Below are 23490 nucleotides of genomic sequence, written 5' to 3' on the forward strand. Positions count from 1 at the left end.
GTTGCTAACCTGCTAGGGTTTCTTTTCTTTTGAAATTTTCTTTTCATCCACTATTGCTTTGCATATAAATGCTGGGTAAAAGGTGCTGCTTCTTCATCATCCCTTTTTTTAAAAACTCTTTCTAGGCCACATGAACACAATTAAAATAAACAAAGAGAGAATAGTGGTCATAGTTGAAGAGAGGTGGATTATGTTGCTTTGGGGTACAGCTGTAAGGACTATCACAGGAATGTGATTTACATGAGGCCGAAAGCAGTCCTACATACTTGATTCTCACCTTATGTCTGTTTGGCCCACCACACTGTACAAAATGTAAGGAGGAGTTCTAAAAGGTCTGAGGAGGTTGTAGAGATTTTAAACATGTTTCAGATAGGCATGGTAAGAAAAAATTAAAGGAACTTAACCAGGATTTAAAGAAAAACCTGAAGGTTTACATAATTAATTAATGTTTAGAAATATGAAACATTGTTGTTAAAGCTATAGACTAACATTTGTTCTCATTTACAGCAGGGTCCATGATATAAATATCCATAAGAATCAGAAATGTAACAAAAATGAGTGAAAGTGGACCAGCTGTAATCGGTATAGTGTGGTGGGGATTATGGAAACTGCTTATCTAACATGGGCAGCTTCTGCTCCACTCATTGTTGGCATGTGGGCATATAAGCCTATTATTACCAAATCTCTTCAGAATTGGAGTTTATATGTAAAATATTTTGTTTAATGAATAAGAGCAGCTAATTCAAATTTATAAAATTAATGTGAAAGCCAAGTAAAAAACCTTTTCTGGACCATTTTGCAATCTTTGGTCTAAAGAGTATTAAAAAAATAGTAAGAGAGCTTTTGGTGGGATGAAGGAAAAACCTGACAAGTAGATGATACATTAGAATAGATGTTGAGGCCAGTTGTAGAATCCATCCTGGAATATCTTCAGTAATTGATAATTATATATAGGTCATATATAACTGATGAATTATCTGCATAAAAGCAAAAGTGTTACACAGAGGTGTTATCAGGCACTGCTTAGGATTGTAGGATCAGGTTTTTAGGTCTCTTTTTTTAAGGTTTGATATTAACTGTAGACATTTAGGACTTAATATGGAGTAAATGGAGTAAACATGTCTTATGTGCAGTGGCAATTTTATTGTTTACAGGGAACAGAAAGAACAGCTTCAAAAGATGAAGGACTTTGGGTGTGAGCCACAGATGGCCGACCACCCACCACCACAGGATTCAAGGTTGCAGAACACACCTTCAAGACCCACCATGTATCCGGTATGGGAAAAGGTGTTCTCAGAAAATGAGACGGTTTCTACTCTGTATGTTTATATGTTGTTTGATTCTTTTTTACATTACAATAAGTGTAAATTTTCTCTGTGGAAAGTGTACATTTTGGTAAAGTAAAAACTGGTAATTGACCTTTGACCATCTTGTAGGTACAGTCAAAACTACGGTAGAAATGCTGCTTTTCCCAGGTTTTGCTGAGTACACCAGGCACACCTGAATTGCATGACTTCATGTTCACAGAATTGTATTGTTTTCCTTATAAGTTTCTATGTCCAAATAGGCCTGTTTTCCCCTCTCTGCAGGGCTAGATGTGAGCCTCTTAGTGATGCTTATCCGTTTAGGCCACTAGCTCTTCAGCAGGGGAGGAGATCAAACGTCACACTCCAGTCCATATGCTAGTACTGTTCACTAAGTTGTGAAAAGGGGTGCTTATGTTTTGTTTTCTTTGATTTTTTTTTCTAAAGATTTATTTTATTTATTTGAAAGACAGTTACAGAGAGGGGTAGAAACAGAGAGAGAGGTCTTCCATCCGCTGGTTCACTCCCCAGATGGCCGCAACGGCCAGAGCTGCACCGATCCGTAGCCAGGACCCTCTTCCGGGTCCCCCACACAGGTGCAGGGTCCCAAGGACTTGGGCCATCTTCTATTGCTTTGCCTGGCCATAGCAGAGAGCTGGATTGGAAGAGGAGCAGCTGGGACTAGAACCAGCGCCCATATGGGATGCCTGTGCTTCAGGCTAAGGCTTTAACCTAACGCTGTGCCACATGCCTGCCCAACTGGTTTGGGCTTTTTGTTTTTCTCATTTGTGATTTACCTTTAAGCCAGTGATAAGCTTTAAAAAAGATACCATGCAACTGATTTCATGACAGCACATTAAGGGGAACAGCCACTGCTGAGCCGTTTTTCCAAGCTAACTCTTCCTTTCTCAGTGCTCTCTTCCAACTTGTCTGACATGTCACACTCAAGCACAGTGTTGACATCAGTGACTGCCATGGTGACGTTGAGTCCCCGGATCCTGTCTCCTGACCCTTGTATGCACACGCAGTGTCTCTCTAGATCTGTCTCCTGTCAGACTCAACATGCTCAGAATGGGCTCAAAGTCATCTCCCATCGAGCTGTTCTTTTTCCTCACTGTCATCTGGTCACCATAATTCAACATGGCAGTCAGCCCCATGCTCCGTTTACCACCTTCTTAATATTGCTGAGGTATTTTCATCCACTTCCCACAACCTCAGTTCCAGCCTCGGTCAGTTCTTGCCAAGGTTACTTCAGGAACATTCTCATTCATCTCTGTCCATCTCATTCCACTGTCAGAGTGAGTAATGTATATTAGTGGCTGTTCTGAGTCTGAACTAGTGGCCAGTAAACTGAAAACAAACCAGAAACAATGAACTTAAGAGAAATGGGAACTAAGTGTTTGAGTCAAGCTTAGAAGATTAAAATATATTTGGAGTTTCAGTGTTGAATGGATGGGACCTGTCTGCCAAAACATGCTACCCATCTCTTTAATGCAAATTTCTCTTGGCATTTGGTGGTTGCTTTTAGAAAACAAATGTGGGGCCAGCACTGTGGTGTAGCGGGTAAAGTCGCTGCCTGCAGTGCCAGCATCCCATATGGGCACCGGTTCTAGTCCTGGCTGCTCCACTTCCAATCCAACTCCCTGCTATGGCCTGGGAGGGCAAAGGAAGATGGCCCAATTGGGAGACCTGGTAGAAGCTCCTGGCTCCTGGCTTCAGATCAGCACAGCTCCCACCATTGCGATCGACTGGGGAGTGAACCAGTGGATGGAAGACCTCTCGCTCTCTCTGCCTCTCCTTCTCTCTGTGTAACCTTTTTTTTTTTTTTTTTTTTTTGATTTATTTGACAGGTAGAGTTAGAAGGTGAGAGAGAGAGAGAGAAAGGTCTTCCCTCCGTTGGTTCACCCCCCAAATGGCCGCTACGGCCAGAGCTATGCCGATCCGAAGCCAGGAGCCAGGTGCTTCCTCCTGGTCTCCCATGCGGGTGCAGAGATCCAAGGACTTGGGCCATCTTCCACTGCCTTTCCAGGCCATAGCAGAGAGTTGGATTGGAAGTGGAGCAGCCAGGGCTTGAACTGGCGCCCATATGGGATGCCAGCACTGCAGGTGGCGGCATTTCCCGCTATGCCACAGCGCCGGCCCCATCCTTTTAGTTGCTTTTTTTGGTTTCTCAGTGCTTATGTTATTTGTTGATCCTACCCTTGCCACAAACTACTGTTGTCAAGCAGACAACTGAAAGGAATAGCAGTCCAGGGGCCATCCGCCATCCCGAGTTTGTTTCTCATACTGGAAGGTTACTGGTTTTGTAGATGAGATAGGGAGTAGAAAGATAATTTATAGCTGACGTTCTTAAGGAATGAACATAATAATTATTATAGATTTTGTTTTGTTTTAAAGATTTATTTATTTTAATTGAAAGGCAGAGTTACAGAGAGGCAGAGGCAGAGAGAGAGAGAAATCTTCCATCTACTGGTTCACTCCCCCAATGGCTGCAACGGCCATAGCTGGGGCAATCTGAAGCTAGGAGCCAGGAGCTGCTTCCAGGTCTCCAATTTGGGTACAGGAGCCTAAGCATTTGAGCCATCTTCTACTGCTTTCCCAGGCCAGAGCAGAGAGCTAGATCGGAAGTGGAACAGCCGGGACTCGAACCAGCATCCATATCAGATGCTGGCACTGCAGGCAGCTGCTTTACCCCCTACGCCACGGCACCAGCCCCTTGTTTTTGTTTTAAACTAAGGACCCCACACTCAGAAATTCGGTTGGTTTGGGGTGGGCCTGAGACATTTGAGTCTAAGTGGATACTACCCTATTTTGGGGTAAGGAGAAGAAAGAAAGGGTGTGGTGCATTGTTGGAATAGATGATAATGTTGAGAGCAGTTTCTTTTTCTCTTCCTTTTTTTCTGAGTGAGAAAGAGATCTTGGATCTGCTGATTTACTCCCCAAATACCCACAGCAGCAAAAGCTGGGCCAGGCCAAAACCAGGAGCCTAACACTTCACCCAGGTCTCCCTTCTGGGTAGCAGGCACCCAAGTATAGCTATTGTTCCCCAGGGTGTACATTAACAGGAAGCTGGATCAGAAACTGAGGCGGGACTCCATCCCAGGCACTCTGATGTAGGGTGTGGGCATCTCAAGCAGCAGTTGTACCACAGTACCCTCCCTTCTTTTATTCCTTCTTCTAAGCAACTTTATTTAGGTGTAATTCATATGTCATACAGTTCACCCAATTTAAATGTAGACTTCAGTAATTTTTAAAAATTAAATTCAACAAGCAGCTGTCACAGTTATAAACCACTTTTAGAACATTTCATCACCCTAGTAAGATCCCTCTGCCAGTTTGCAAATTAATCCTTATTCCTGCTCTCAGTTCCAAGCAGCCCTTACTTCGAGGTTTGCCTTTGTGGGCATTTCATGTAGATGGAATCATGTAGTATATGCCCTTTTGCATCTGTTTTCTTTTACTTAGCATAATATTTTCAGTTCATTCATGTGATGCATGAATCAATATTCTGTGTCTCTCTCTCTTTTTTTTTAAAGACATTTATTTATTTATTTGAAAAGCAGAGATGCAGAGAGTGGGGGGTCTTCCATCCCTTGGTTCACTCCCCAAATGGCCACAATGACTGGAGCTGGGCTGATCTGAAGCCAGGAGCCAGGAGCCTCCACCAGGTCTCCCAAACAGACACAGGGGCCCAAGGATGTGGGCTGTCTTCCACTGCTTTCCCAGGCCACAGCAGAGAGCTGGATGGGAAGTGGAGCAGCCAGGTCTCAAAGCATCACCCATATGGGATGCCAGCACTACAGGCGGGCGGCTTTACCTGCTCCGCCACAGTGCCGGCCCCTCTATATCTTTTATCACTGAATAATAATGCATTGTGTGTATATACCATATTCTGTTTATCCATTCATCAGTTCACAGACATTTGGGTTGCTAAATAACTGATGTTTGTATGCAATTTTTTGGGTGGATGTATGTTCTTATTTTTCTTGGACAAATACCTGGAAATGAAATCACTGGGTTCTTTTCAGAATGACAAACCATTTTCCAAAGTAGTGACACTATTTTATATCCCCACTAAAAGTCTAAGGGGGTTCTTCTCTCTCCACGTCCTCACAATCATTTGTTTTTATGTGTCTTACTACTTAGATCCATTCTAGTCAGTGTAAAATGGTACCTCAATATGGTTTTAACTTACATTTCTCTAGTAATATTGAGTTTCTTTTCATGTACTTATTGGCCATTAATGTATCTTCTTGGTAGAAATAACCCTTCAAATCTTTAGCCTATATGTATATTTTTATTGTGTGTCTTACTGAATTTTTAGAGTTTCATGTATTCTGAATTCAACTATTTCATCAGATAAGAGATTTACATAAATTTTCTACCTCTGTGTTTGTGGCATATCTTTCCATTTTTCTGATGGTGTCGTAAGCACAAAGTCTTAAATTTTGAATGAATCCAATTTATTAATTTTCTCTCTTATAAAATATTTATTTTATTGGGGCCAGCACTGTGACATAGTAGACTAAACCTCCACCTGCAGCACCGGCATTCCATATAGGTGCTGGTTCATGTCCCAGCTGCTCCTCTTCCGGTCCAGCTCTTTGTTAATGGCTTGGGAAAGCAGTGGAAGATGGCGCAAATGCTTGGGCCTCTGCACCCATGTGGGAGGCCTGGAGGAAGCTCCTGGCTTCATGGCTTTGGATGAGCTCAGCTCCGGCCATTGCAACCATTTGGGGAGTGGATCAGCAGATGGAAGACCTTTCTCTTTGTCTCTCCCTGTTTCTGTGTGTAACTCTACCTCTCACATAAATTTTTTTAAAAATATATTTATTTATTTATTTATTTGAAAGGCAGAGTTAGAAAGGTACAGAGAGAGGGAGATATCTCCCATCCACTAGTCACTCCCCAAATGGCTGCAATGGCCAGTGCTGGGCTAGACTGAGGCCAGGAGCCTAGAACTCCATTCAGGTCTCCTACATGGGTATTAGGGACCCAAGGACTTGGGTCATCTGCTGCTGCTTTCTCAGACCTATTAGCAGGGAACTGGATTGGAAATAGAGCAGCTTGGACTTTAACCAGTGCTCATATAGGATGCTGGCATCACAGCTGGTGGCTTAACCCTCTATGCCACACTGCTGCCCCCTAATTTTTTTCTTTTATGTATCAGAACCTGATTTTAATTTCCACTTATCTGTAAAAAATTGTGGCATGCTCATCCACTAAGCTATTTGCTCTGTTCTCTAGCCTCCAGGATCCTATAGACCGCCCCCTCCTATGGGCAAACCACCAGGTTCGATTGTAAGACCCCCTGCTCCACCAAGATCATCTGTTCCTATGACCAGGCCTCCGGTCCCAATACCTCCACCTCTACCACCTCCACCTCCGCCTCCGCCTCCTCCTCCAGTGATAAAGCCACAGACTTCAGCTGTGGAACAGGAACGCTGGGATGAAGATTCTTTCTATGGGCTGTGGGATACAAATGATGAACAAGGATTGAATTCAGAATTTAAGCCTGAAACAGCATCAATTCCATCTGCTCCAGTATTACCACCCCCACCTATTCACTCTTCCATTCCACCTCCTGGCCCAATGCCTATAGGTATGCCACCAATGTCCAAACCACCACCAGTACAGCAGACTGTTGATTATGGCCATGGTAGAGGTAAGTAATGGTAGTATTTGGGGTTCTGTAGGAATTGTTATTCTTATATCTTAAGCTTTCACTGTTTCCTTAAGTTTCACTGTTACAACATTTTATTCTTGGTTTTGTTTGCCAGATATATCCTCTAATAAAGTTGAGCAGATACCCTATGGAGAAAGAATAACTCTACGCCCAGATCCACTACCTGAAAGGTCAACCTTTGATACAGGTAGGATTTCCAGAGAGAATAGCATTTTTTTTATTTTATTTTTTAAGATTTATTTATTTATTTGAAAGTCAGTTACAGAGAGAGAAATCAATCTTCCATCCACTGATTGACTCCCTAAATTTCCTGAACATCAGCCAGGGCTGGGCCAGGCTGGAGCCAGGAGCCAGGAGCTTCATTTGGGTCTCCTACATGAATGCAGCGGCACAAGCACTTGGGCCATCTTCCACTGCTTTCTCAGGCACATTAGTAGGGAGCTGGACCAGAAGTGGAGCAGCCAGGAATTGAACTGGCACCATAGTGCTAGCCCCAAGAGTAGTATTTTTAAATGTTTTTGGGCCTAATTATCACATGAATTTCCTTTTGGTAAGATTTTCAGGGCCTTCTTTTAGTATAGCTAAAAGATTGTTACTGAATTTAGGACAGCAGTTTATACTAGTTCTAAAGCTAGATTTGTATTTTTTTGTTTTTCTTTCCAAAAAAGGGATACAGTTCTTGTTTTGTACTAATTGTTTTTGTAGAGCATGCAGGCCAACGTGATCGTTATGATAGGGACAGAGACCGTGAGCCTTATTTTGATCGTCAAAGTAATATTATAGCAGATCATCGAGATTTTAAAAGAGATCGAGAGACACATAGAGATCGAGACCGGGATCGTGGTGTTATTGACTATGACCGGGATCGATTTGACAGAGAACGCCGACCCCGAGATGACAGGTATGCTATGAAAACTGCTAGGTGTGCAGAGTACCAGATAAATGAGTTCAGCAAAAGTTAGTGTATTTAAGGGAAATGTAGTTGATAACCTATTCACATGCATATGTGTGTCTGATCTGGAGAGAGAAGAGCAGTTCTGGACCAACTTTCAGGAAAGTAGGTATCTGAGTTTTACTAGTTTGAATTCCAGAGGGTTATATAGGAAATGAAGATAGTCAGAAAGAAAAGGAAATGTTATTGTCAAATTTAGAAGCATTCATGTCTTAATTAGTAGGTAAAGGATTTATCTTTGAAATTTCTGAGCTTTGTAGATGTTTATGTAAAGTAGATATAAAATAAAAATCAAAGCAAAATATGGACCATGTAGAACAACTACCCATAGAGAAAATTGGGCAGATGATGGTGTTGTATTCTGAAACATAGACCTCTGTATATTTTCTGTACACCAAACAATTTCCTGTTTTACCTTCTAGGACTCAGTCATATCGAGACAAAAAAGACCATTCTTCATCCAGGAGAGGGGGGTTTGATAGGCCATCCTATGACCGGAAGTCTGACCGCCCAGCCTATGAAGGGCCATCCATGTTTGGAGGTAGAGTGATATCTATAATTACAAGGATGTTAAGCATGTAAAGAAAGTTGAAGCATAATTTCTTTATGGTGCTTTTTCTAAGATTAATTTGTTTATTTGAAAGGCAGAATGAGAAAGGCACATCTTCTGTCCGCTAGTTCACACCCCAAATGGCTGCAATAGCCAGGACTAGGCCAGGCTGAAGCCAAGAGCCAGGAAATCCATCCTGGTCTCTGACATGGGTGGCAGGGGCCCAAGTACTTGGACCATCATCTGTTGCCTCCCAGGTACATAATCGGAAACTGGTCCAGAAGCAGGATAGCCCTCAAACTTGCACTCAGATACGAAATGTTGGCATTGCAAACAGCACTTAACCCACTGTGCCACGACACCAAACTCTTTTTTGGTGCTTTTTCTGATTGATTCTATACCATGCACAGCTTTCCATATGTAAACCTATTAGTGGCTCTGTGACTTTTAATTGAGTGGATAAAATATAAGACCCTTACTGTTGGATGCTTTGGTTGCTTTTAGCTTTTCACTGTTACCAATTTTACTTAACTAGAAACTCATACCTATTTATAGGAACAAGCTTTCGTAAATTGATGATGCTTGTTCTTAGAACTATAAAGCAGAGTTTACAAAACTATTGTCACATGTGGACTATCCAGCAGAGTATTTATTATTCTGTGTTCTGTTGCTTAACTGTATTCTTAGATTTAAATATTTATTTATATGAAAGGCTGTGTCACATACACATGCGTGTGCATACACACACACACACACACACAATCTTTGATTTGGTTCACTCTCCAAATGGCCACAAACAGCAGTGCTGGGCCAGGCTGAAGCCAAGAGCCAGGACCTCCATCTGAGTCTCCCACAGTGGGTGACAGGGATTCAAGGTCTTGAGCCATCTCCTGCTGCTGCACATTAGTAGGGAACTGTATCAGAAGTGGAGTAGCCAGGACTGGAACCAGCATTCTGTTAGAGGATGTGGTGGTGGCTTAACCTGCTGCACTGTGATACCCACCCACACCTTTTCTTACATTTTGTACAAGCAAGGATGAATTCAGTATTTTGTTTGCTTGAAATCATAGCTAAGTCTTCTCGTTTTCTTGATTTTGGTAGGATTATATTAATCTTTCTCTATTTAAGGTTTAAAGTGGCCCTCAAACCACTAGACTTAGTAATTTTGTTCAACTGCTGGAATTCTAGGAGAACGAAGGACTTACCCAGAGGAACGAATGCCCTTGCCAGCCCCTTCACTAAGCCACCAGCCTCCTCCGGCTCCCCGGGTTGAGAAGAAGCCCGAATCAAAGAACGTGGATGACATTTTGAAACCACCAGGCCGAGAGAGCAGACCTGAGAGAGTGAGTCCTATGGAGTTGACCAGTGTACTGTAAATCTGAAGATAAGAGGTCTTTATAGAGCTTTTCTTGTGTGCTGTTACTATTTGGCTACTTCAACTTTCCTGTGGTTGCTGTTTGCATGCTACGGTAGTCCCCCCTTTTCCACTGTTCTGGTTTCCATAGTTTCTGTTAACCCACAGTCAGCAATGATAATATTATACAGTTCCAGAAATAAGCAATTCATAAGTTTTAAATACACGCCATTCTAAGTAGTGTGATGAAATCTTATGCCATCTTGCTGTGTCCTGCTTAAGAAGTGAATAATCTTTTTTGTCCCTCTTATCTGTACTGTATATACTACCCACCTATTAGTCATTTAGTAGCTGTCTTGGTTATCACATCAGTTGTCACCGTATCTCAGTGCTTGTGTGTAAGATTCACTATTATCCTTGGTTTTAGATTTCTCTTGAGGGACTTGGAATGTATCCCCCATGGATAAAGGTTTACTACTGTATGTCTTCTACCATATAAACTTCTGGTTTATTCCTATCTTTGAATGTAAAATCTGTCTCCTGTAGGAAAAAGATTAATTGAGTTGTATTTTTTTATGCAGTCTGACTGTCTCTGCCTTTTGACTGTATCGCTTAATACATTCACAATTTTTATATACATATAATTGATTAATTTAATTTTTTTTTTGAATTATTCATTGCAAAGTATATAGAAATACAGTTGGTCTTTGTGTACCCACCTTACATTCTACAACATTGCTGAACTCATTTACTAGTTCTAACAGAATTGTGGTGAATTCTTGGGATTTTTCTGTATGATAGATCATGTCATCTGCAAATACAGTTTTACTTCTTTCTGTGAAGAACACCTGCTTCTGGCTAGAAGTTCCTGTACAGTGTTGGACAGATGTGGCGGAAGTAGGCATCCTGCTCTTATTTCTGATCTTACAGGGAAAATGTCTTGTCTTTTGCCATTAATTGTGATGTTATCTGGGATTTTTAGAGATGCATTTTATCAAGTTGAGAAAGTTCTATTGTTAGTTGTGAATGTTTTTACCATGAGAGGAAGTTGGATTTTGCTCTGGGTAAAAGCCAACTTTTTGTATCAGTTCAATTGATAACTCCTTTGTTTTTGTTTTTTAGTCTGTTGATATAGTGTATCATATTGGTTGATTTTTGTATGTTAACTTGTATCCCTGAAGTAAATTCTACTTGGTCATGGTATTCTTTGTTTTTTTCTAATATTTATTTATTTGAAAGGCAGAGTGACAGAGAAAGAGAGAAAACAAAACAAAACAGGGGATCTTGCAGTCACAACAAATGGCCACAACAGTCAGGTCAGGGCCAGGCTGAAGCCAGGAGCAGGAATACAGGTGGCAAGGGCCCAAGCACCTGGACTGTTTTCTTCAGCCTTCACCAGATGCGTTGTCAGGAGTCTGGATCCTAAATAGAGCAGCTGGGACTTGAACTGGCACTCTCATATGGGATGCCAGCATCATAAGCCACCACTTAACCCACTGTGCCACAATGCCAGTCCCAATGTGTCTATTATGTGTTGGTAGGTAGTTTACTAGTATTTTGTTGAAGGTTATTGTATTCATATTCATAACACATAGTTTTCTTGTGATGTCTTTGCTTTCTGTATCAGGGTAATGCTGGCCTTATAAAAAATTGGGAATTATTACTTCCTCTTCTGTGTTTTAGAAGAATTTTTGAAGAATTGGTGTTAATTCTTTTTTTTTTTTTTTTTTTTTTTTTTTTTTGACAGGCAGAGTTAGAGAGAGACAGAGAGAAAGGTCTTCCTTTTTCTGTTGGTTCACCCCCCAAGTGGCCGCTAAAGCTGGCACGTTGCATCCGGTGCGCTGCACTGATCCGAAGCCAGGAGCCAGGTGCTTCCTCCTGGTCTCCCATGCGGGTGCAGGGCCCAAGGACCTGGACCATCCTCCATTACACTCTAGAGCCACAGCAGAGAGCTGGACTGGAAGAAGAGCAACCAGGACAGAATCTGGCGCCCCGACCGGGACTAGAACCCAGGGTGCTGGCGCCGCAGGCAGAGGATTAGCCTAGTGAGCCACGGCGCCAGCCAAATTGGTGTTAATTCTTTAAACATTTGCTAGAATTCAGTAATGAAACCATTTTGATCTGGGCTTTTCTTAGTGGGTGGTTATTTTTATTGGTAATTCAATCTCTTCACTTGTCAGAGGTCTGCTCAGGTTGTCAGTTTCTTCTTCAGTCAGTTTTTAAAAAAATTTATTTATTCAGAAGGCAGAGTGACAGAGGGAGAGACAAAGATCTTCATCTAATGGTTCATTCCCCCAAATGGCCATGACAGGGCAGCCAGGAGCTCCTCCTGTGTCTCCCATCTGGAAGTCATGGGTCCAAATATGCAGACAATCTTGAGCTGCCTTCCTAGGTGCATTAGCAGGAAGCTGGATTGGAATAAGAGCAACCAGAACTCAAACCAGCATTTCAATATGGGATTCTGGTATCACCGGCAACTTCAGCTTAACCTGCTACACCACAACTGATATGGGATGCCAGTGTAGTAAATGACTGCTTAACCTGCTGTGCCACAACACCAGTCTCTAAATTTCCCTTTAAATGCTGTTTTTAGCTTTATCCCATAGTTTTGGTATGTTAGGTTTTCATTTTCATTCATTTCAGAGTATTTTCTGGTTTCTCTTTTGATTTCTTCTTTGACTCAATGATTATTTAGGAGTGTGTTGTTTCACTTCCACATATTTTTTAATGTTCCCTATTGTTCCCTACATTGCTTTCTTTTTTTTTTTTTCTTTTTTTAAGATTTATTTGTTGGACCCATACTGTGGCATAATGGGTAAAGTTGCTGCCTGCCCTGCTGGCATCCCATATGGGCACCCATTCGAGTCCCGGCTTCTCCACTTCTGTTGCAGTTTCTTCCTAATGAGCCTGCAAAGCAGCAGCAGATGGCCCGAGTCCTTGGGCCCCTGCACCCACATGAGAGTTCTGGATGAAGTCCTGGTTCCTGGCTTTGGCCTGGCCCAGCCCTAGCCATTGCAGCTATTTGGGGAGTGAACCAGAGGATGGAAGATCTTTGTCTGTCTGTCTGTCTGTCTCTCTCTCTCTCTCTCTCTCTCTGCCTCTGCCTCTCCTTTTCTTTAACTCTGCCTTTCTAATAAATAAATAAATCTTTTCTAAAAATTTATTTATTTATTAGAAAGGCTGAGTGACAGAGAGAGAGACAAACAGAGGTCTTCCATCTGCTGGTTCACACCCCAGAAGACCACAACAGTCAGGATTGGGCCAGGCTGAAGCCAGATCCAGGAACTCCATCCTGGTTTCTTACATCGGTGGCAGGGACTCAAGTACTTCATCCACCATCTGCAGCTTTTCCAGCAGCACTAGTAGGAAGCTGATTGGGAAGCAGTGCAGCCAGGACTCAAACTAATGCTCCAGTGTGGGATGCCAGCATCGCAGGCGGCAACTTAACTCGCTGCACCACATTGCCATTCCCCCTCCTGTTACTTTCTAATCTCATTCCATTGTGGTCAGATAACGTACTTTCAATTACTTCTACCCTTTCAAGTATAGGAAGGTTTGTTTCATGGCCTGCCATGTGATCTATTAGGGAGAATGATAGGTCATTTTTAACTGAGATCTCATTGCAAAACAAATCATCTCTGAATGACTTTTTTTGGGGGGGATCTGTTGCATTTCAGATTGTTGTCATAATGAGAGGATTGCCTGGTAGCGGGAAGACACATGTTGCAAAACTTATTCGAGTGAGTATGGAAAAACTGACAAGACCAATTGTTTGCCTTAGCTACTTGCCTTCTTAGTAAGTAGAGTGATATTGACGTAGGTAACTCCCAATTGACCTGTATCCCATGTAGCTCATATAAAGTATTTACTTTCATTTTATTTGAAAGGCAAACAGCGAGATCTTTCATCTGCTAGTTCATTTACCAAATGCCCATAACAGCCAGGGCTGGACCAGGCCAAAGTCAGGCGCTTAGAACTTAATCTGGGTCTTCCACATGTGTGGTAGGAACCCAAGTACTGGAGCCATCACCCATTGCCTCCTAGGGTGTGCCTTAACAGGAAGCAGGAATCAGAAGTGGAGCTGAGGCTCAAGCCAGGCACTCCCGCGTGGGATGTGGGTGTCTCGAGTGGCATCTTAAGTGCCACATCAAACACCCATCCCAGTTTCTTTCTCCTTAGACAAATATTTTTGCTTTTGTTTGTTTGAATCCGCTAGATTGTACTAATGAGTACAAATTTCATAAGTACAACTTTAGGAATATAGTGAGTTTTCCCAACACACCACCCTCCCACCCTCCGTGAATTCTTTTAACCTTCTTAACTACGTGATTCTTAGGATAAGGAGGTCGAATTTGGAGGACCAGCACCCAGAGTTCTAAGCCTGGATGATTACTTCATCACTGAAGTGGAAAAAGAAGAAAAAGATCCGGATTCTGGAAAGAAAGTGAAAAAGAAGGTAAAAGTGTTTGTTCCTGTTTAAAGGGAAACTTCCTAGAGAGAGATGGGGCATCTTTGAAGACAAGGACTTCTTTCATTTTGGAACATGAACTTTAGAACTCAGGCGTGAATGAAGGACTACAGAGTCATCTCTGTCTCTATCTGTGCTAAACTAAAACGATTTAGGATGATTTTTGCTCTGGCTAACGCCAGCTCTCTATTGGGGATTCGTAGGTAATGGAATATGAGTATGAAGCCGAGATGGAGGAGACCTACCGTACCAGCATGTTCAAAACTTTCAAAAAGACTCTGGATGATGGCTTTTTCCCCTTCATCATTCTGGATGCCATCAATGACAGAGTCAGGCATTTTGACCAGTTTTGGAGTGCAGCAAAAACCAAAGGATTTGAGGTAAAGTGTTAAGAGAACTTCAAAGCATTTGTGTTGCTATGTAAGTGTTGTATTTCTTTTCCTAATCATCATTTGTTCTTGCATAGGTGTATTTGGCTGAAATGAGTGCAGATAACCAGACTTGTGGCAAGAGAAATATTCATGGAAGAAAACTTAAAGAAATAAATAAGGTAATTTTCAGAAATAGAGAACAGTGGAGTATCCTAAACTTCACTAGTCTGTATGAGCACTGTTACCTGGAGACTCTTGTTTATCCCGCTTTCCTTCAGAATATCTTCCCTACTTGCTTTAGTAAATGTTTTTTTCCTTTGTATACAAAGGTGTGACCTAGGTTTTCTTGGAACCAACCTGTTAGACTTCATAGTATTAGTTAAATTTTTATCTGGCATGCTCACTTGGTCTTTCTTTGAGTAGTTTCTGGAGGACTGTTGAGATAACTTGAGCTGAATCTCTCACTAGATGGCCGATCATTGGGAAGCTGCGCCTCGTCACATGATGCGTCTAGACATTCGTTCTTTGCTGCAAGATGCTGCTATCGAAGAGGTGAGTGTTCTCTGGCTCGAAGGCAGCGCAAAACAAGCTTTTATTCCAGCTTTTTACTTTGAATCATTTTATACCTGCAGAAAAATTGCATCCATATCATGAAAACACCTGTATACTTTCATTGAAATTCACTTTTTGTTACTATTTTGCCACAATTTCTCTATAAATTGCTATAAATAATATTGTCATTATTGTTGTAGAGCTATCTGATAATTAAGTTGCAGCCCTCAGAACCCTTCACCTCCATAAATACATCAGCACATCAGACCTAAGAGCAAGACATTCTCTTCCAAAACTGGTTAATTATCAAATTCAGGATTTTTTTTTTTTTTTTTTTTTTTTGACAGGCAGAGTGGACAGTGAGAGAGAGAGACAGAGAGAAAGGTCTTCCTTTTGCCGTTGGTTCACCCTCCAATAGCTGCTGCGCTGCGGCTGGCGCACCGCGCTGATCCGAAGGCAGGAGCCAGGTGCTTCTCCTGGTCTCCCATGGGGTGCAGGGCCCAAGCACTTGGGCCATCCTTCACTGCACTCCCTGGCCACAGCAGAGAGCTGGCCTGGAAGAGGGGCAACCAGGACAGAATCCGGCGCCCTGACCAGGACTAGAACCCGGTGTGCCGACGCCACAGGTGGAGGATTAAGCCTATTGAGCCGTGGCACCCGCCAAATTCAGGAAATTTAACATTGATAATATACTATATTAAGTAATATACATTTCCTGAATAGAATTTCTTGAATTATCTGATATACAATCCATACTCGGATTTTACTAGTTGTCCCCATCATATGCTTTTATTTTCTTTTTTTAAAAGATTTTATTTATTTATTTGAAAGACAGAGTAACAGAGAGGCAGAAAAAGAGAAATCTTCTATCTGCTGGTTCACTCCCCAAATGGCCGCAACAACCAGAGCTGTGCCAATCCGAAGCCAGGAGCCAGGAGCTTCTTCCAGGTCTCCCACACAGATACAGGGTCCCAAGGACTTGGGCCATCTACTACTTTCCCAGGCCATAGCAGAGAGCTGGATCCGAAGTGTGGAGCACCTGGGACTCGAACTGGCACCCATATGGGATGCTGGCACTGCATGCTGGGGCTTTAACCCACTACACCACAGCGCTGGCCCCAAGATGTACTTTATAACAATTTTCAAACCTCCAGGATTTGACTCCCCTTTAATTTAAAAAGAAACTTGGCCAGTTTTTTCATTGTTGTGAAAGATAAAGAGACATTTGAGTATGGGCCAGTTGTCTTATAGAATGTTTTCCAATTTGGATTTGTCCATTTGTCTGCACATGTTTAGGTTTAGGTTAAACATTAGCAGGAATGCTACCTAAGAGGTGATGTGTGCTTAGTGCATTATATGGGAAGCCGTAAGATGCCACTTTGTTTATTGGTTATTTAAACATTGATCACTTGGCTAAGGTAGTGTCTCTTGGCTCTTTTGCTACTTTTTTTTTTTTGTAATAAGAAATCCATAGAAGATACTTCATTACTATTCTGTTCCCTGACAATACATTAATAATTCTTTCCTGAATCAACTATTAATCTGGTGGGAGAAAATCGTTACCATGGAAAAAAGACAGAGTTTCTGTTTTAACTAGTTGTATGCTTCTGTTTTATTTAACTCTTCCTGTGAGCTTTATCTACACTCAATGTTGTCACTGTGTTTGTATTTTCATTTCCCATCTTCCACATCCCTTTTCCTCCTGGCTTCTGTCCTCACTGTTCTCCACAGACTCTTCACTGGTAATTTCTGTGACAGTCAGCAGGCATGGCTTGCTGCTTAATTTTGTAGCCGTGTGTGAAATACTTGACCATGCCCATATTCTCAAGAACATATTTGTTTCTTGACTTTTGAGAATCCACATTTTTCCAGTTTTATTTTTCTGACCATTTCTTTTTAGTCTCCTTGGCTTCTCCTGGTACCCAATTCTTTTTTTTTTTTTTTTTTAATACTAAACTTTTTTTAAAAGATTTATTTGTTTATTTGAAAGGCAGAATTTTGCAGAGAGGGAGAGACACAGGTCTCGCATACGAGTGCAGGGAAACAAGGACTTGGGTGATTTTACACTGCTTTCCCAGGCACATTAGCAGGGTGCAGGATTGGAAGTAGAGTAGCTGGAACTTGAACTGATGTCCATACATCACAGGCAGCACAGGCATCACAGGCAGCAGCTTTACCCACTACGCTACCATGCTGTCCCTACCCAGTCCTTAAAACAACTCCTTCAACGCCTCTATTCTAGGCTGTTTGCACTTTGCACTTTGTATATAAATAATCAGAATCTTTTTAGTAGCTTGGATTGCCACATAAGTGTCTAAATTTATAAAGACTGGGGTGAATTACATCAGTCTACACAACCTTTCTGAGTGGAGATGATTTTTATAATTCATTTTATGATTATTTTTCAAATTTTCTCTCAAAAAGAAACATGTATTATTGTGGTATGCCTCAAACACAACCTATCCAAAATGTAATTCATCCAGTAGTTTTTCTTTTCTGATATTCTCTATTTTAGTAATTAGAACCACCAATCACTTGATTGCTACAACCAGTAATCTAGGATTATCTCTGACTTTTTTTAAAAAAGATTTAGTTATTTGATTGGCAGATTTACAGAGAGGGAGAGAGATCTTCCATCCACTGGTTCGCCATCCATGTGGCTGCAGTGGCTAGGGCTGGTCCGATCCTAAGCCAGAAGCTAGGAGCTTCTTCTGGAACTCCCATGTGGGTGCAGGGGCCAAAGCACTTGGGCCGTCTTTCACTGCCTTCCCAGGCCATAGCAGAGAGCTGGATCGGAAGAGGAGCAGCTGGAACTCAAGCCGGTGCCCATATAGAGTGCCAGCCTCCCAGGCAGAGGCTCAACCTACTACTCCAGAGCACCAGCCTCTATCTGAGTCGTTACTCTCCCCTTTACCAGTATTCAGCCCTGTCCCTCTCCATATAACTGTTAACAAGTTGGCCAAGTGTACTTTATAAGTACTTTTCTAATCCTTCTACTCTAATTTGTATTGCTACTATCCTGGGCCAAAGATACTTCCATCCTACTTTTCACTATGCTCTTTTTTACATTTTGAACTTTGAATAATTTTCATGTTTTACCTGGTTGGAAAAATACATGTTAAAAATTTTAAAAAGAAATCCTTGTAATCCATAGGAATTTTTTTTTAAGTCTGGCCCATTCTTTTTTTTTTTTTTTTTTAAAGATTTATTGGGACCAGTGCTGTGGCAGAGCAGGTTAACACCCTGGTCTGAAGTGCCGGCATCCCATATGGTCGCCAGTTCTAGTCCCAGCTGCTCCTCTTCTGATCCAGTTCTCTGCTGTGGCCTGGGAAAGCAGTAGAAGATGGCCCAAGTCCTTGGGATCCTGCACCCACGTGGGAGACCCGGAAGAAGCTCCTGGCTCCTGTCTTCAGATTGGCGCAGCGTCAGCCATTGTGGCCATCTGGGGAGTGAACCATCGGATGGAAGACCTCTGTCTCTCTCTGCCTCTCCGCTCTCTGTGTAACTCTGACTTTCAAATAAATAAATATTTTTTTAAAAGATTTATTTATTTACTTGAAAGGCAGAGTTACAAAGAGGCAGAGGCAGAATGAGAAAGGTCTTCAATCCACTGGTTCACTCTCCAAAAGGCCACGACAGCCAGAGCTGGGCCTTTCTGAAACCAGGAGCTTCTTCTGGGTCTCCCACGCAGGTGCAAGGGCCCAAGGACTTCGGCCAACTTCCTCTGCTTTACCAGACCATAGCAGAGAGCTGGATCAGAAGTGGAGCAGCTGGGACTAGAACCAGCACCCACATGGGATGCCGGCACTGCAGATGGTGGCGTCACCCGCTCCACCACACGCCGGCCCCTCCATAGGCATTCAAAACAAGTGGTCGTCTACTCAGAGCATTACACTTGACTTTATAGAGGGAGTTATGAAGATGCACATCCCAGGAAAATGAAGTTCAAGAGTATCATTCTGTTTTTTATCAGTTCTGTGTCAAAATTTGTGGTGTTAAAAATGACTTGGTGAATCTGCTTTCTTCCTCTGGATGGCTGTGCTTATTCTCAGTTTCAGTGAGGGCCTCAACATTTTCATAAATGTTGACATCTTTTTTCTTTTCATGATTATTGTCATGGTGTAGGTGGAGATGGAAGATTTTGATGCAAATATTGAAGAGCAGAAGGAAGAAAAGAAAGATGCAGAAGAAGAGGAAAGCGAACTGGTAGGAGACAGACCAACCACTTTGAACAGTGTCTCTTTATGAAAATCATTAAGAAAGGGTTAAATTCTGGTCTATGATCAGATACTATTGTTGGTATATACTTTAATGGTAAAAGTTTCCCATAATCATCTTCAAGGAGACTTTTGGATAGTTTTTACTTTTTCCTCAGACCAAAAAAACCCTCTACTGTGTTGCTGAAAGAAAATTTTAACAGGGTGCTAAAAAACTCACCCGTATAAACTCATCTATTTGTGGGTGGTTTTAGGGGAGTATACTTTTTAAGAAAATCAATTACAGATATTAAGGGCTTTCTTACATTCCAGCAGATATGTGGTGTAACCTGTCTAACTTACACATAATTGTATCTTCTTTGCTACAAGATCTCAAAATTGAGTTTCTGGCAACTGAGCAGAAGAATTTATCGAATGAGGAGGCAGAGGGTTGCCACTGGCTGCTGGATTTATTCTTTTTCATTTTATCATGTTAAGTGATGGGAAAAATATTTGTGTAGGCAATGGATTTTGCTTAGACTTATTAAAAGCTTATGTAGTGTGAATTCAAAGTTTCTGTGTACCTACTGTAAATACTTTTGATCACATCTCTGTAGAGCTGTTTGCCTTACCCTGTCATTCAAAAATATGCGGCCTGAAGTTATGTTGACTTTTCAGTGTTTGCTAATGAGCTACAGAGAATAGTAATGCCTTGGAATAGTGTTGCTTTTTAATTCCAGGATACTACTTGGTTTATTTAATACTCAGCCCTTGCTAAAGTTCTTCTCATATTCTTCTGAAAATGTACAAAGCAAGAACACTGATTCTTACCCTCTAGAGTATATAAGTCTCCAAGAAGTGGTCCCATCAAATGCATGCGTGATAAAGGACTCTTGATAGAAACTGTGATTATATAGAGATGGTGTCAATTTCTACATTCCTAGGTTTTAAACATGGATTAAAAAATAAGATTTAAAGTTAATGGCCTTTGAGTCTCAATATTTTTTTTATTTTATTTTTTAAACAGTATTTTTCTTAAGTTGTATTTTGACATAATCTAAAATACAGGCAGGAAATGCATTTAAAGGTCCACACTGTTCTGGACTATGGCTGCTGACTTCTGTAACTACTTGCAGCGTGTGTACTAGACCATGATCATGAGAGAAGTCTGTAGTGCTATAGCTTCCTAGCTTTTCAAAATATGTATGATCCATAACAGGTGACTTGCTTAGATGTAGGTCAAACTACTTCAGTTGCATGTACTACTATTTTTTAAAGTTAAACACACTGTAATGCTATATTTTTACATCAAAAACATGGCAAAGAAGCTTTCACTTTCTACCCTGCTGGACTATCTTTTTTTCACGTCGCCTACCATTGAAAGCAGTGGGAGGATGGGACAGGTTTAAGGAAGAACAGGATGGTTCCAGCAGGGAGACATTAATATACTCTTTGCTTAACTTTCTGTTATAAAACTTTCCTTAACCCATTCAAGGATGCAGTATCCAAATCTTCTACTATTGGGGTCTAGTCCAAGAGTAAAAGATCATTGGAGAATATTAACCAAAGGGTTGAGAGAAAGTCTTTAGTCACTCAGACCATTTTAATGGATTTCTCAGTAAACTTTGCATTTTCTGTTCTGGACTCCTTAATACAGCTGGGTGAAATCTATACTTCTTGGTTAAGAGAATCCTTTTTGGGGGAATCATTGGCGTGATAGTTTGTCTTCTTTAGTGCCTCAGTGAACCTAGTATATATAAAAATATTATTCCAGTAATGCTGAAGGTTTTCAGACAATTTTTGATACATTACTTGTACAGGTTTCTTTTGTACTTTTAGCACCCTCACTTCAGCCTAGCTTTGTCTTGGTTTGTTCTAAAGATGTGTTTGGAAACAATATTTATAACCTGAAATACAACCTAGTAAATTGAAATTGAATTATTAAATCTGGCTTAAACACTAGAGATGTTTATAACACATAGGTTTCCTGAAGTAGTGATGATACTCTCATAAACTCTTACCTAAATGCTGTTGTCGTGAAATCTTCAACATGCCTTCTGACTTCCCCTGTGTCAGTCTGTGCTGTGAACTTGAACATCCCCAACAGTAGAGAGATACAGTGACTCATCAGAGAAGATGCTGGCACCTTTGATGAATCTCTCCTGTTTAGGAGCTCCATTAAGTTTCTGTATGTTAGGGTCTAATAGGAAAACAGACTCCAAGTGAAGAAAAGAGGGCATCGTGACAAACCACACGAGACTGAATGGAAAGGAGGAATACCTAGTTCAGTAGGAACAGTAGAAGATTTGAAAATCTTTGGGAGTTTGAAATAAACCATCTAGTACTTTATGAAATATAAGATGTAAGTTACCTTTGGAGATTTCTGGTTTTTTGTATGATAGGAGAACGCAGTTTTACAAGACATCAGAAATAATCTAGTTTCCAAATGATGAAAGAAACTGATTCAATAAAATAGTCTGTAAGACCTAACTGGTAAATGGATTGAATCATTTTAAAATGAGGTTGAACTTCATAATTGGGTATTTGGGCTCAGTGATACCAATCCTTCTCCTTTCTTTTGAGTACTATATGATTACACTGAAATATAAAGTAACTATCTTAAAGAATGCTTTTTGGACCTCATGACTACTATCACTTGAGAATAGCAGTTGTATTTAGAAAGTAACCTAGCTAGTATTAAAAATTTTCTGACAATCATAGCACAGTAGCTACCTGTACATCTTATAATATTTGCTATACAGATGTTGTTCAACTGCCGTTTTGATTCCTGAACTGTAGCTGCCTCAAAGCGCCTTCGTCACACTATTCTGAATTGCCTACTCTGAAATCTAGGCAGTGAAGTGTGGTGAATTTGGCAGTTTAGTTTCTTCAAAGATAACGAGACTGTTTTCCCTAAGGATATTTTTATAACTAGTGAGTGGAAACTGAATCCATTCCCAGTTTTAATGCTTTTCCAGTTCAAAAGTTGTATGCATGTATGTGTCTCTTTCTAACCCTTCGAGCTTCTCTCTGTGTACGATTTAGGGTTACATTCCGAAAAGCAAATGGGAGATGGACACATCTGAGGCAAAGCTAGGTGGGTATTTCCTTTTTCCTGTTTTTATATGTGATACCTCATGGTAATGGTCATAGATCTTTCTGCTGTAAGAAGAACAAGTTTCCCAAAACTTGTGCTTAAACCAAGATTTTTGACCTACCTTACCTCTTCTAGTCTGTTTCACTAGCTTTCGGTTTAACTAGTTATATCTTGTAACGGAGTGAAATAAAAGAGTATTTTGAAATAATAATCCTCAATGCCGTTTAAAGTTTTTAGACTAAATGGAAATATTTGATAAATTTAGTTACAAAATGCTGTCTCTTCTAACGTCCGTTCTTTTATATTGATCAGAAATGTTTGTGCTGATGAGATTTCTTTTTTTTTTTTTTAACAAATATTTGCAGTCCAAAGTTGGACTTGACTATGAATACTTTGGGTAATGATAATATATATTAAAATTTTGAAATTAGTTGAAAGACAGTTATTTGCCTCATAATAACTTAAAGTTGCTGTATGGAGGGAAGTAGATGTATAATTCAGATTTTTTGAGGAACTTGCTTTGTAAAATTACCTTCTAATTTTCCTTCAAGTTGTCTTGAAGTGCCAGATCACAAGGTAAAGCGGTTAAAGTGATTGTCTAAAGCAGACTTTAGTGTGTGGTTATCTTCAGAGCAGAAAATCATATGGATCCAGAGGATTCCTCCAGTAGTTCAGAATGAAATTGTAAAGCATTTCTTCAGTTTGTTTGTTTGTTTTTTCTTCACTTAAAGAGAATGATTTCACCTGCTATGATGTGTTAATAAAGATGTGAGAAAATATGCTCAAGGCTTGTTGAGAAGACTGACCTTCTGATAGATGAAATGTTGGCTGTCAATCCCTGGCATCACACTGTCACTGCCAACAGGGAACAACCCTCCACATATCTTAGATTCACACAAGTCTGAGCAACTTAGCCGTGTGTCTGACATCAGAGGTGCACTTTGTACACAGTTGCATACA

The 23490-nt window shown here is 40.9% G+C and overlaps 1 protein-coding gene across 3 annotated transcripts in view; it reads left to right on the plus strand.

Moving 5' to 3' along the window:
* YLPM1 (YLP motif containing 1) overlaps positions 1-23490 on the plus strand; it is an 83534-nt gene that overhangs the window by 47510 nt on the left and 12534 nt on the right. For 2 of the 3 annotated variants that reach the window (XM_051826234.2, XM_070065276.1), the window contains 13 exons: positions 1155-1275; positions 6552-6969; positions 7085-7177; positions 7696-7891; positions 8365-8483; positions 9681-9835; positions 13524-13586; positions 14183-14302; positions 14518-14694; positions 14781-14864; positions 15154-15237; positions 19363-19443; positions 22479-22530. In XM_051826234.2, the coding sequence (XP_051682194.2) occupies positions 1155-1275; positions 6552-6969; positions 7085-7177; positions 7696-7891; positions 8365-8483; positions 9681-9835; positions 13524-13586; positions 14183-14302; positions 14518-14694; positions 14781-14864; positions 15154-15237; positions 19363-19443; positions 22479-22530 (1763 nt within the window). The remainder of the gene's footprint in view (positions 1-1154; positions 1276-6551; positions 6970-7084; positions 7178-7695; positions 7892-8364; positions 8484-9680; positions 9836-13523; positions 13587-14182; positions 14303-14517; positions 14695-14780; positions 14865-15153; positions 15238-19362; positions 19444-22478; positions 22531-23490) is intronic. The other variant, XR_011384926.1, reaches the window with a different exon arrangement.

The sequence above is a fragment of the Oryctolagus cuniculus genome, chromosome 20 (genome assembly GCF_964237555.1).
Source record: "Oryctolagus cuniculus chromosome 20, mOryCun1.1, whole genome shotgun sequence".
NCBI lineage: Eukaryota > Metazoa > Chordata > Mammalia > Lagomorpha > Leporidae > Oryctolagus > Oryctolagus cuniculus.